Source organism: Eleutherodactylus coqui, chromosome 5 (genome assembly GCF_035609145.1).
Source record: "Eleutherodactylus coqui strain aEleCoq1 chromosome 5, aEleCoq1.hap1, whole genome shotgun sequence".
NCBI lineage: Eukaryota > Metazoa > Chordata > Amphibia > Anura > Eleutherodactylidae > Eleutherodactylus > Eleutherodactylus coqui.
This window is the reverse complement of record NC_089841.1, coordinates 142,566,441-142,581,253: the sequence shown is the minus strand read 5'-3', so window position 1 is coordinate 142,581,253 and position 14,813 is coordinate 142,566,441. Positions and strand designations below refer to the sequence as shown.

General features: G+C 41.1%; 1 protein-coding gene across 5 annotated transcripts in view; it reads left to right on the top strand.

The window, feature by feature from the left end:
• Window positions 1–14,813, top strand: part of CLIP1 (CAP-Gly domain containing linker protein 1) — a 108,824-nt gene that overhangs the window by 88,872 nt on the left and 5,139 nt on the right. For all 5 annotated transcript variants that reach the window (XM_066603309.1, XM_066603307.1, XM_066603306.1 and 2 more), the window contains 4 exons: window positions 5,604–5,721; window positions 7,171–7,330; window positions 9,296–9,351; window positions 12,980–13,107. In XM_066603309.1, coding sequence (XP_066459406.1) covers window positions 5,604–5,721; window positions 7,171–7,330; window positions 9,296–9,351; window positions 12,980–13,107 — 462 coding nt within the window. The remainder of the gene's footprint in view (window positions 1–5,603; window positions 5,722–7,170; window positions 7,331–9,295; window positions 9,352–12,979; window positions 13,108–14,813) is intronic.

Genomic DNA, 14,813 nt, shown 5'->3' with positions numbered 1-14,813 from the left:
GGTGCAGAATAAGGCACCTTTCTCAAGCCATTAACATATATGTTAATGGCTTGAGAAAGGTGCCTTATTCTGCACCGAAACGCGTTGCCGTATTAAAAGTTCTGTTTGATTTCAACAACTGGAGAATCATCTTGCTACTTGGAGCACAGCTCTATACCTTGTGGTGGACACTCTGAGGAGGGGGCATCTGTACATCATACCCCCCTCCTTCCAAGTAAGTGTTTCATTTCACCATTGTCTACACGTGAATTTATCCTCAGTGCACTTCACCTGTGAGCGCGGATCTCTTTTTTCTGACGGTTTTTTTTCTCTTTTTCTTTCTTTATTGATTCAATAAAGAGGTTTCCAGCAAAAGGCATTTAGCTATCCACAGAGTAGGTGGTGATTGGCTCATCAGTAGGAGTCCCACCACTGGGACTATAACCAATCACCAGAACGGCGGTCCCAGGGCCATTTGTTCCTCCTCACCACACAAATGTGATGGGTTTGGAGAAGCAGTAGAGCAATGCACTAGAGCTTCTGCTCCAGTCAAAATCTGTGACCGACAACAAAAGCTATGGGACCTCTCAAGGGGAAACTTGAACACACAATGCATACAAACCTCTAAGGCTTCTCCATTCATTATTAGTGTATCCTCCAGGTCATATAAATTTGAAAAGTTTTATCTGGTGACCTTTAGTGATTGACGGTTGTATCTACCATTCCCCCCTGGAAAGTGTATCCATATCTCTAACGAGCAGTTATGTCAGTATAGTGCTCCATGGTTTTCATTTTGTTTTAAAATTACCTTTTGTGTTCATTTTGGTTGCAGCGAAGTTTAGATTCTGCACTAAGTTTTCCGTGTTTATGTGCAGAGTCATTAATATGTTCTGCTTCTTCTAGCTTTGTTTTGAAATGGCATTGTGTTTCATGTGTTGGAAGTCGAAGGTCTTGACATTACTATTTTGATCTTGTAGTTCCAATAGTAAATGAGCTAAATGGTCATAATTTATAACCTTTTAGAGGAACAATATGTTAAGATTGGGCTATTAATGATGTACATTTTCATCTTTTCATCATGCCGAATTTTCTTTGCTTCTAGCAGATAGTACATGATTATTTCAATTAAATTCGTGCAATGTAGATTGCCCTCACACATTAGGATATTTGGAAATGGCTTAGTAAAGCATATTGATTTGTAGACTTGTGAACTGACTATTGTAGGGTACAGTGGTTAATAAAACTACTGTAGAGGACCATCTGATCCTTCCATCATCATCCCCAATGCTTTGCATGCTTTTTGTGCCATAAAGCTGTGCATGTTATGTGTGGCTTGGTATCTTCTGATAGACCTCCAGCAAAATGTAGATAAGTAAAAATAAGTAGAAAAAAAGTTAAATTCAGGCATTATATACATAAAGACATTCTGTAGAATGCATGTGCTGTTCTGGTGCTATATGAAATAAACCTATTCCTACTTCTTTAATATCGCCTAGGGCAGTGTTCCCCAACTCCAGTCCTCAGGGACCGCCAACAGGTCATGTTTTCAGGATTTCCACAGTATCGCAGAGGTGATGTTATTATTGTCAGTGCCTCAGACATTGCCACAGGTGTTCTTACCATAGGATATCCTGAAAACATGACCTGTTGGTGGTCCCTGAGGACTGGAGTTGGGGACCCCTGGCCTAGGGGAATAATCTAGAGACAGTTGTCATACTCTACTTAAACAATATAGCATCCTGTGACAATATGACTTATCTATATTGTCTCCTAATAATTATTGGTGTTACTTATCCCTTTAGGCATTCAATTCTTGTGATATTTGACACATCACAAATTTTGTTTAATGTCCCACTGATTTCAGTGTTTAATGCTTAAACACCCTTTTGCAGGGGCCAATGATTGTGCATTCCTTAGACTGCTCGTTCACCCAATTTTTGCCCCTTTTAAACAGGGAAGTAATAGACTGATGAACAAGCAAATGCTCGTTCATCTGATCACATCTTTTGTGCAACCAGAAAAATCTTCATTCTTGGCAGTACATCTTCCCATGTGCATGAGGGATATGCTGCTGATGGTAATGAATGTGAATGGGGCACGGATGAGTCTGAATTGGCCAGCGCGATTGATGGCCATTTAATGCCTATATGCACCCTTTACTATACAATGTATTTGGTAACCTGTGTGTCATGGAATACAATTATTTCATATGCTTACTAAATCAGTCCATAGATTGTATAGGATGCCTGGATTTCACACGTGTGTGTAACAACATGTATTGCTATTTCTTCTACAGTCGCAAGAAAAAGTAAATTAACCTTTTGGAATTACTTGGATTTTTGCATTTATTACTAATAAAATGTGATCAGATTGTGTTTATCTTTAATTGGGGCTTGCATAACAAACGGTTGTACCATTCATGTTTTTTATTTAGCAGATTGAATAAACATCCGCTGTGCAAGGAGAAAAAGTGCACCTCCGTGTTAAAAGGCTTGTGCCAAGTCATAAAGCCTTTTTCAGCTTTGTGCATGTATAGAACACGTCTTCTAAAATCTGTTTGCATTGAGGCATGCTTCACACTAACCAATTTTTCTTGAATAGATTTGTCAGTGGCCAGGCTTTGTATGCCTTTACTTAATGGGCAAAGCACCTGCAAAACCCACACTTCCCATCTCATCTCATTGGCTGGCCTCCCCATGCAATAGCAGTGATTGATGAGAACAGCGAGCCTGGCTATTAACACTCTGCATGCCACAATCAATGAACATCGCAGACTGTAAAGTATTCACAGAAGGAGCTCGCTGCCTCTGTGATGTAATCGCGGAGGGCTGGTGGGTTACCATGGCAACCGGACGCCAGACACTGGTTTCCCAGCCTGCCATGGCGTATGATCGCTATTGTAAGTGATAAGGCATTGCAGTATAGAAGTACTGCAATGCAATATCATAGTGATCATAGCTTTTATGGTTCCAGTCCCGTACAGAGACATGAATAATGTAAAATAAATAGAGTTAAAAAAACAACCCTTTTTTGCGCACTTTCCCTGTTCTGTATTAAAACAAATGTAAAAATTTCACATATTTGGTATCGTCGTATCCATAACGCCCTGTACAATAAATTGAACAGACTACTTATCCTGCACGACAAAAAAGTCTAAAAACGGTAGCAAAATGCTTATTTTATTCTTATTGCGTCCCAAAAAAATACCATAAAAGTGAACCAAACAACCATATTCACCCCACAATAGTACCAATAAAAACTACAGCTCGTCATGCAAAAAACAAGCTATCATATGGCCATGTAAAATAAAAAGGCTATTAGACTTAGAATGCAACGATGTAAAAGAAAAATAATAATTTCCAAATAAAGGGTTTATTGTCCAAAAGTGGAAAAACCTAAAAAATTATTTGTATCGTTGTAATCGTACCAACCCGCAGAAAAAAATGTATAATGTAATTTATGCTGTTTATGCTTTATAAAAACTACAGTTCCATGCAATAAACAAGCCCTCATATGGCCATATAGACGGAAAAATTTTAAAAAGGTATGGTTTTTGAAATATGGAGATGAAAAGCTCCAAAAAACACCTTGGCCTTGTGGCTAAAATAGACCTTGTCCTCAAGGGGTGAAGAAGACCTGTTATAGACACGCATGAAGCTGAAATCATCTATAAATGGAAGCCATTCGATCCGCGGCCCTTCCACAATTGATATTTCGGCAAGGTAGCGGATTCTGCATCATCGCTAAGCGATGACACTGGAAAAACAGGAGTTAAAAATAAAAACAACCTGTACTGCGCATGTCAGTCGGCGAGCTATGCGGATCATCCGCAGTACAGAGAAGCCGGAGAATGACAGGTACGCGGGGTCGCCAGCGTACACAAATTATCTATAAATGGAGGAATTTAGGCCGGTTGCTATTTTCCCTGAGAGAGATAGGATTGCTTCAAGAGAACAATGGACAATCCTGAAAAAGGTGAGAAGAAACCCAAGGTTAATGGCAAAAGGATCTACAAACTAGAGCTGCTGTTCAAAAAAACATTGCGCCCATCTCAAGTTTACTCAAGACCACTTGGATGTTCCGCAGTGCTTCTGGGAAAATGTATTATGGACAGATGGAATTTTTTAGCACTGATTTGCCGCTGAAGGTAGAACTACAAGTTTTATTAAATTAAAGGGTTAACTTTTTTTCCTCTCCATTTTGGTCTCTCTCAATGTACTCTATAAGAGACATAAGCGATACAGCTATTTATTAGCTAGTTTTAGCTGCCTCACACTTATTGACAAACGCAGTCGGACAGCATTTTTTGTTAATGAATGCAAAAATTCAGGTAACTTCACAGGTTTCACTTACTTGTCCTTGCAAATGTATTGCAGTCTGACTTTTATATTGTCCATAGGTTTTATATACAATTTTAGAGAAAGTCTTACCAAAACTCTCATAATCCTGAACATCAGTTTACATATATGTTAAGTACAATATGGAGTATACTGAATTACTTATCTTTTAAGGATCCACGGCTACAGCTTGTTATAGCATCCTCCCCGGCTGTGAAGCTTGCAGATTTGTATGCAGCTTTGACTTCCAAGCAATCCTTGCTGACTCCCTGTCTATATAGAGCTTGTTCTGGTGATCTGCATTCTGGAAAGTATACCGTATATACCGGCGTATAAGGCGACGGGGCGTATAAGACGACCCCCCAACTTTCACCTTATACGCCGGTATACAGAGGAGAAAAAAAAAATCCTTACTCACCTGCCCCGGCGTTCTGTCGCGCTCCGGCAGGATGTCGCTCGCTCCTCGTCCCCGGCGCAGCGTTGCTTTCTGAATGCGGGGCTTGAAATCCCCGCTTCCAGAAAGCTAATACACACGCCGGCAGCCATGACAGCATTGAATGGCTGTGATTGGCTGAAGGCGCACGTGGCTTCAGCCAATCACACTATTCAATGACATCATTGAATGGCTGTGATTGGCTAAAACACACGTGGCTTCAGCCAATCACACTATTCAATGACATCATTGAATGGGTGTGATTGCTAACACACGTGCGCCTTCAGCCAATCACAGCCATTCAATGCTGTCATGGCTGCCGGCGTGTGTACTAGCTTTCTGGAAGCGGGGATTTCAAGCCCTGCATTCAGAAAGCAACGCTGCGCCGGGGACGAGGAGCGAGCGACATCCTGCCGGAGCGCGACAGAACGCCGGGGGAGGTGAGTAATGATTTTTTTTTTTACCCTTTTTTTTTTGAATTACCGGCGCATAAGACGACCCCCGACTGCAGAGCAGATTTTTCGGGGTTCAAAAGTCGTCTTATACGCCGGTATATACGGTAGTTTTTGTATCAAGCACCACACAGTAATCTGCTGTAGGACAGCGCCCCACTGTAGTAGGAGCTCAGCTACGCATATAGGAGTTAACAAGCTTGTTTGCTGTCTCTAATACTCACTATAATTCCTGACTCCAGATAAGTAATGCAGATCGAACTGTAAAACTATGTTCAGAGATGGAGATAACCTTTCATTGGTAGTTCACAATCCAGTGTAGCTAATTACTACAAGTAAACCATACATATTTTCTCTAGTTCTTTCGCTCTTCTTTGGTTTCTGACTTTTGTTTTTGTGCAGGGAATCTATTATAAAGAAAGAGTTTGATGAAGAGAAAACCTCTCTGCAGAAATCTCTCACCAGTACCAGTGCCTTGATCACGGAGAAGGACCAAGAACTTGAAAGACTCAGAAAAGAGGTACAGATGGTTTTATATATCCTTTTTGTGAATGGGCTTTGGCCATGTTTTTAAAGCACTTCTGGTAACTTTTCTGAAGGCTTTAATCTGTACCTTGGTCTACATATCTTACGTTTCACAAACATGATGTATACATACATTTAACATATACATTTCTTGTTCTTAAATGTTAATGTTCAACTACAAAACTTGACTTAAAAAGACTTTACAGCAAAGTATACTTATGTAGAAATGTACGGCTATAGATTTAAGGACTACATTAATTAAAACGTACATTTTCCATGTGTAATGTAAATGCATGTCAAAACTGTTAATGGCTCCATAGATACCCTAAAATGCTTAAATTATAGAGTGCTAAAAGCTCCTGCCGTACAATACTAAGAACTAGAGATGAGCGAGCGTACTCTCTAATGCAAACTACTCAAACGAGTAGTGCCTTATGCGAGTACGTGCCCGCTCGTCTCAAAAGATTCGGGTGCCGGCGGGGGAGAGCGGGAAGGAATTGGGGGGGGGGGGTAGGATCTCTCTCTTTCCCCACCGCTCCCCCTGCTCACTCCCGCAACTCAACGCTCTTCCCCACTGGCACCCGACTCTTTTGAGACGAGCAGGCAGGTACTCGCATAAGGCAATACTCGCTCGAGTAGTTTGCCTTAGCGAGTAGGCTCGCTCATCCCTACAGAGAACCTAAGTTTTGAGAACTTAATACGGTCTATTTAATTTCAAATGCCACTTCTATAACATTTATAAAATTGTTAATTTGTAAAAAAGTGATTTGCTCTTTAGACATAAACCTGTAGCAAAATAATTTTACCCATAGTAGTCCCAAGATGATAATTGCTGTCTTGTGAAGTTACTAAATAAAGATTTGTCATTTTGGAATAAGTGAATACTGTGCCTGCAGTGCAGCTGACAAGCCAATGACACAATGGCTTTCTTCATACTTGCATCAATAAGGAGCCATCATTCCCAGCAATAGGTGGCACCATTATACAGCGATGCGTGCAGACAGTAGTAAGACTATGTATGTGCTGCACAGAGGGAAGGCACAGTTCAAGAGTTATAGTAGTATTTCAGTTCTTACTATGAGCACCAAGGTTAGTATCCTGAGTAATGTGAATTAATTGTGATATAATGGCTTAGCTGAAAGATGCTTCATTTTTTGGGGGGGCTCTATTGAAGGCTGGCATAAATTACTATTTGGGTTTTTATTTCAATGCATCTTGTTACCAAGAGCAAAAAGAATAAAAAATAATGTAGTTAATGCAAAGTTGTTGGTGTGGGAATATAAAAAGCGTTTTTCTTTTACTTCAATCATACAGATTGTCCCTTTTCCATGTAAACATCAGTCGCTATGGAGTTGCAGGATTTGGATGTAATGTGTTGATCTCAACATTATACTCTTAAAATGTAAGTAAGAACTAATTAAGTTATTTTTGTACTTTATTCTAGATTACATTGCTTCGGGGAGAGAATGAATCTGCGAAAACTTTACAATCAGCCGTAAAGTCATTGGAGTCTGAAAAACTCAAGTTGGAGAAAAAAGTGCAAAGCCTAGAGAAGGAACTGGATGAGAACAAAACGCAACTCAGCAACCTGTCAAACTCATCAGGTAAGAACCAAAATGGAGCTGTTGATTTCTTACACTGCTGTCGTCCTATCCTGATGCATAACAGAATTATTTACTTGAAAGCACCATTAATTCCAGGGCCCTGCACATATAAAAAAGGATGCAATTGCCTAATATAAGATACAAATATGTACTGGTAATAGGAGAGCAGCATGAATTTCGGGGATCTTTTTAGAAAAAAGTTCCCCCGGCATGAAAACAGAAAACATGATTCCAAAGTTAAAAAACCTCATGCGCTCATACATAGTGTGTGACAAAAGGTGAATCCAATATGACACAGATAGTCGCAAAATGAAGACTTTCTTTGTAGGAGGGGGGGTATGATGAACACAGACACATGGGCTTCTGTGTCTATTTTACCCCCTCCTCCGAATTAAATCTTCGTTTTGCGACTATCAGTGTCATATTGAATTCGCCTTTTTGACTTTGGAGTTATCTTTTCTAGAGTCTGTCAAAGGGATTCAGACTACAACCTGTTTTAAAGGGATTGTCCGGGACTTTTTAAATTTTTCTCCTTTTTTCTATTGATCTGCGGGGTCTGCCGTTTGGATCGCCGCCAATCAGCTGGAGCCACTGTCGCTATGAAAAGCACAGGAAGCCTATCATGCTGACCATAGTACAGCAGCCTCAACTGCTATTTCAGACATGGCTCTCATTGAAGACAGGTCATCAATAGAAAAAAAAAATCAAATGGCCCCGGACAACCGCTTTTAAAGCATACCTATTATATATATTTTTATATATAGCATATACATTTATGAAAATTTGTAATATATTATTGCTACAAATCGGTCTATTACTCATCTTTCACTGGTTCAGTTTTTCAAAAAGTCTTTGTTCACATCACTTTTTTAGCCTCCCTCTAAAGTATATGACATGAAAAGCTACCAACGTACACTTCCAATGGAAAGCTGCAATAAATCCAAATTGTATAGGCATCCAGTGGGATAAGTAGTTCAAAGGCTTTTATTGTGAAAAGATTTATATGGCATTACATACAGTAAAAAAAATATATTTTTTTAACTATGTAACATTATATGGAAGTGTTTTCCACAATGCTATTCCCTGCTGCAAAAAGGCATATTTGCTCAACAGAGATTAAAATGACACTCTTGGTGAATGGAGCCTTATGCATACGCTTGGGGCATATACGCCAAGTGTAGAGCCATATCAAGTTATGAACAGGCCCTAGCTTTAGGGGAAACTGCTTTGATAAACCTTCCATTAGAACCCAGTATATCTCTTGTATCTCTCTGAGGCTCCTTTTACACGGAGCGATAGATCGTTTGCACAAGTAAATGATGACAGCGTTCACTTGTGCAGCCTGCTTGTACAGGCAAATAAATCGTTCGCTATTTCATTCGTAGTTTGTTTAGTCGTTCACATTCACTGTACCAGTGAGTGACTAAACGATTGTTGTACACACGTAATGACATGCAAACGATTATTTTTATGCCTGTATCAAATGAACAACGAACGAGAAGTGAACGAATTCTCGTTCGTTGTTTAATCATTGGCCGTGTTTACACTGAATGATTATCGTTCAAATTCACACAATCCAACAACTTTTTGAATGATAATCGTTCTGTCTAACAGGGCTCCAAGAGCAGCATGGCCACCGTGGGAAGAAAAATGACCAATAATATATAAATTGGTTAACCTATAGTTATACTTAATCAAATCTACATCTAAAGTTGGCAAAAGTGTTTGTTTTGTTTTAACCATTCGTACTCTTTTTACATAGTAAGGTTGCCTGCAGCAGGTGAGAGATAGTTGGTAGAAATTGCTCCTGCTGCTCTGTGCTAGATTCACATAGGTTGTGGATCTGTTAAAATAAAAATCATTTATATTTAGACTTTTTATTTGAAAAGGTACATTTATTTGTGGTTTGAGGTTTTCCAACGCCTTGTGATCATTAATTTCATTCTTGCTTTCTATGTAAATTAGGTGATGCCTCATTCAACAGTCAGTACCTAGAAGAAAAGTCATCCATGGAAAGCCAGGTATAGAATGTTATTGAATCATTGGTCTGTGTATGTGGAATTGACACATCTACTAGGGATGTTATAACAGCGGGGAATAGTTAAATTTACTGAAACCTGTACATGACAGATGTGCTGGCAATGGTGAGGATATGTTTGTGACCCTTCCACTGAAAAGGGTTACAGAACAGTAAGTTGGCACCCATAGTGAAAGTGGTACAAGCTGTTAACCTTGAATAACATGACCTAATTCTAAGTAGAATAGTCTGAGTGTTTATAGCAATAAAATTAACACTTTAGATTTTAAATGTGAAGTAGATTAAAGGGGTTGTCCCGCGGCAGCAAGTGGGTCTATACACTTCTGTATGGCCATATTAATGCACTTTGTAATGTACATTGTGCATTAATTATGAGCCATACAGAAGTTATAAAAAGTTTTTTACTTACCTGCTCCGTTGCTAGCGTCCTCGTTCCCATGGAGCCGACTAATTTTCGCCCTCCGATGGCCAAATTAGCCGCGCTTGCGCAGTCCGGGTCTTCTGCTCTCTTCAATGGAGCCGCTCGTGCAGAATGCCGGCTCCGTGTAGCTCCGCCCCGTCACGTGCCGATTCCAGCCAATCAGGAGGCTGGAATCGGCAATGGACCGCACAGAAGAGCTGCGGTCCACGGAGGAAGAGGATCCCGGCGGCCATCTTCACCGGTAAGTATAGAAGTCACCGGAGCGCGGGGATTCAGGTAAGCGCTCCGGTAAGCTTTCTTTAGGTCCCTGCATCGGGGTTGTCTTTCAGAAACGGACTTCTCTTGTCGAAAGTATGTGATATGACTTGCTGTTATGGGTGCACCCAACTATGTGGATCTTTTTAAACGCAGTTGCTATCGGAATACAATGACATGTATCCACAAGGTGCATTTACTAACAGGCGATTCTGCCACATCTGAAGAGTTGTTTGCTATATGTTTGTTTTAATTGTTTATATTTTTTTTATCTAAAGCCTGGTTTAGACTCAACGATTATCGCTCAAAAAATTTTTGGAGCGATAAGTGTTGTGCTGTTTACAGCACAAGGTGATCACTCAAACATTGAGCGATCACCTTGCGCTCCGAGCAGGGGATGCAGAAGACAAGCGAGTCCGCTTGTCTTCTGCATCCAGCTGTTCATCACTCGGAGCACCCAGCTGTTACCCTGCTCAGAGCGCTCGGCTGTACATGTCAGTGCAGTTAGACGCAACGATTATCGCTCAAAAGATGGCTTTGAGTGATTTTTGAGCGAAAATCATTGTCTCTAAAAGGGCCTCAAGGCCTCTTTCACACATGTGTTTTTGTTTTAGGCTGGGTTTACACAAGGCGGATTTGCCGCGGAATTTTGCCATGGCAAATCCGCCCGCGGCCGCTAATCTCGGGATTAGCCAGCCATGTGGACGAGATTTCTCAGAAATCTCGTCCACAGGGGACGGCCAATCCACTGCGGTAAGTCGCGATTTCAGAATATGCAGCATGTCTTTATCTTTTCTTTCCGCCGCGGCCGCGCTCTCCTCTATGAGAGCGCCGGCCGCCGCGGAAAAGCGAGCGGCCGGGCCGCTTCAAAGCCGCCGCGGAGGTTCTCCCGGTGAAAATCTGGGATTCTGCCGGGAATACGCCCAGTGTGAACCCAGCCTAACAACGCACTGAGCCTACATTTTATTTCAATGAGGCTTCTTAGATAAGCATTGTAGCACAGCATTTCTAATACACGCTAGAACTAATGCTGTATGTTCTATTTTCAGGTGTGTGACGCCCTGCGTCGCACATTGATATAAATGTGGTGCATTAAAAAGGCTGTCAAAAATGCCGTAATTTTTAATGCTGCTTACTATGCCGTCGGGAGGGGGAGAAAAATGGTGATAATGGCTTGCGTTTTTAGCGTTGTTACTACACATAATATGCTGTATAAATGCAGGCAAATGCTCACAAAAACACTGCAAAATGTTGCTATCAACATTGTAAAACATAGCGTTTTTACAAACGCTTGTGTGAGCGTGGCCTAAAAAAATGGGAAAAGTATGTTTTAACATTTTAATGAGATTTTTTTTCTTTTAAAATATAAAACATACATTTTTATGAAAAAAAAGTTATATTAACTGGAAACGCCCTAAGAAACCTTCCAGAAACTCTTGTACATGTGAAGCTAACAATGTAGTGATTATGTATAAAGGCTCATTCACACAACCATTATTTCGGCACGTATTTCGCCTATGATGAGCGTGATATGCAGCAAATGGATTCAATGAAAGTAAATGGACTTTCATTGATCCATTCACATTGGCTTATAAACACTGCGTGTAGATATGCGCAGGAAAAAGGTTGCAGCATGCTCTATTCTCCACGTACCGCAAAGTGTCAACCCTGTACTTTTTGTATGGCTAACATATGCAACGCTGTCTATGCGCAATACATTGCATTTGGGCAGCGATACATGCAGATCCTCATTATGAAACAGAGCGGGGCTGTAAAAAAAAAAAAAAAAGGACTTTGCCGGACTGCGTGCGTGGGACACACGGTCATGCGCAGTACTCTTCCAGCAGAGTCAGCATCACACAGACCAGTAAAACGCTGCTTTGCATGCATACGGTCGTGTGAATGATGCCCAAGTTGGCGTGTATGGCTTTTGGTTGTCCTGATGAATTCAAAAAGGTTTAAAACAATAGGCAGATAGTCCCACTTCTGTGCTAAGTACATCTAATTACTTGTTCTGTTCAGATATGCTGTTGACTCCACCTTTATGGAACTTTTGCTCCTTATTTTGTTCAGCAGCTGCGCTCTGTGTGTGGGGTTATCTTGGTTTGTTGCTTTTTTTTTTTTTTTCTTGACTCCCTATTTGGGAATCATGGATTTTTCTTTTTGATTTTCAAATTAAAAACAGATATTTTTGATATCTGGTGAAATATATATCTTTTAATATGCTGCATTGAATGTACGACGGCATGATATACTTTTGTTCCTAGTTATTGACCTGTTCGTATTCGTTTGCTACTCAATTTTGTATTTTATCTTTGCTCTTTTATTGTACAATTTGTCCAGTAAACATGGAGATAGATGGATAGACAGACCCAAACAAGTATTAAATACTTTTTTACAGGGTTGTACGTTTATTTTTAGTCCTGCTAGAGGACTTGGTATAATGCACTGTAATAAAGTATTTCTGTGTATTGTGCTTTTAGCATTATCCTATTATCCCCTGCATACTGTATATGGCAGGGAGTTATGGAAGTACTAAAATAGAAGACCCGGTGGCCTTTAGTAGGTCCGTTACTACTATGACAGCCCTTTGACACCTGGTGATTATTCGTGGAGATGGCAATTGGGCGACAGAGGGAGCCCCTCCTTCTAACTGTTTGGATGCCATGGCCACTGTTGACCATGCTATCAAAGGGGTTAAATATCTAGGAGTGGAGTTACCACAAATCTTGTCTGTTTCAGGCAGTCGTCGGCTCTATAATACAGCTAGCAGGCTCAGGTTCTTAGCCTGCTCCATACATTCCCTTGTGACCTCTACTGTCCATACACAAAGGATGTTGGAAAGGAGTTAAAACATTGCATTCCAGTAGTAAGCTGATGTATTTGTATTGTTTTCAAAGAATGAAGCATTGTCCTTTTGTGTTTTTAATACTAGATTGAGTTTCTTAATTCTGTCATCATCGACCTTCAAAGAAAAAACGATGATTTAAAACAAAAGATTGACAAAATGGTTGAAGCGTCACTTAATGGAAACAATATGGAAGATATGGATAACCATGACAGGTATTTGTAGCTTTGCAGAAATATCACTACTGGTTAATACTTAATTGTGTAATACTTTTTCATTCAATGCCATGCTAAGCAAGTATTAGTTGACAGCCTGAAGTCGAAATATGTACAATAGTAAGATGTATAAAACAGCTAGTAGGATTGTGACAGGTTAACCCTTTCCAATCCAATTTGTATCCTGGTTTTCCTAGGGGGCTTACTTTTTTCTGTCATTATACAACGGTGCTATATGCTGACTAAAGCCAGTACTGCATGAGATGACACGTTGGATAGGCTCCAACAGCAAAGAGGTTGGCAATATACAGTAAGAGAACCCCGACAGACGTCTTCCAACATCGGAGCTGTACAGCCTTAAATCATAATGTCTTCAGACATCAGACAGTGGATTGGAAAGGGTTAATGTTACCTGAGACCGTTGCTAAAGCCCTTGCCTTACCATTACATCATTTAGCTATACCTTCAACCTTTCCTCCCTTATAGACTCTTGCTACATATATCTGCCATATAGTGCTCAAATGTGCACTACCCTTATAGTATAGAAGCCATATCGCTGTGCCAGATCCATTGTGCAACAGAAACTAATGACCTCTGATGAATACCCTTGACTTATAATGGAATCAGGTTTTGCCTAGATGATCACGGCCCTAACATTGAAAATAGCGCTGCGTGTTTTACTGTTCTTTTCCATCAAATGTGACTTGTAGAATCTGTGGAGTTTTACACAGATGTAAACCTAGCCTAAGAATTAAATAAAACAAGTTCTAAAATTCTTAAAGGGGTTGTCTCGCGGCAAACATCAAAATTTTACATTAGCCCATTCCCCCTGTCACTCCCCTGGCATAAAATAGCATTTTAAAGCGGTTTTTAAACCGCTTGCTACTCACCGATGTGATGAAAGATGAACTTATAAAATTCTTCTCCCAAGATGGCCGCCGGTCCTTTCTCAGGGATGCACTGCGGTTTTCTCCCATGGTGCACCCTGGGCTCTGTGCGTTCCATTGCCGATTCCAGCCTCCTGATTGGCTGGAATCGGCACACGTGACGGGGCGGAGCTACGCGATGACGCTTAGAAGGGGGCGGAGCCAGAACGCCGCTCGTGCCTGGACCGTCCAGAAGGGAGAAGACCCTTCTGCGCAAGCGCGTCTAAAAAAGCAAGAAGATTCCGAAATTAGAGCCATGGAGACGGGGACGCCAGCAACGGAGTGGGTAAGTGAATAACTTCTGTATGGCTCATATTTAATGCACGATGTACATTACAAAGTGCATTAATATGGCCATACAGAAGTGTATACCCCCACTTGCTTTCGTGAGACAACCCCTTTAAGCCTCCTAATCTAAGGCCTCATGTCCACTGGACAATGAGAATTACCAAATCCGCACGCGTGATCCACGCCCATAGGCATGCATTGGACACCTGCAGGTAAGTAAATACCTGCGGATGTCAATTTTCCCTGCCGCACGGATCGCACGTGCGAGAAAACACCCGCACCATGCTCCATTTTCTGCAGGTTTCCCGCACGGACGGCTCCCGCAGGCTTCCATGGAAGCCGTCCGGATCCGTGGTACACCTGCAGCTGAATTTCCGCTCACCGGAGAGCAAGAGTTTTTTTTATAAAAGTGCACGGCGCTGCACGCTGCCGGCGTGCAGAGCACATCCGCCGGGCAGAAGCAAAAAGATCCGTCCGCGACGGACGGGAACC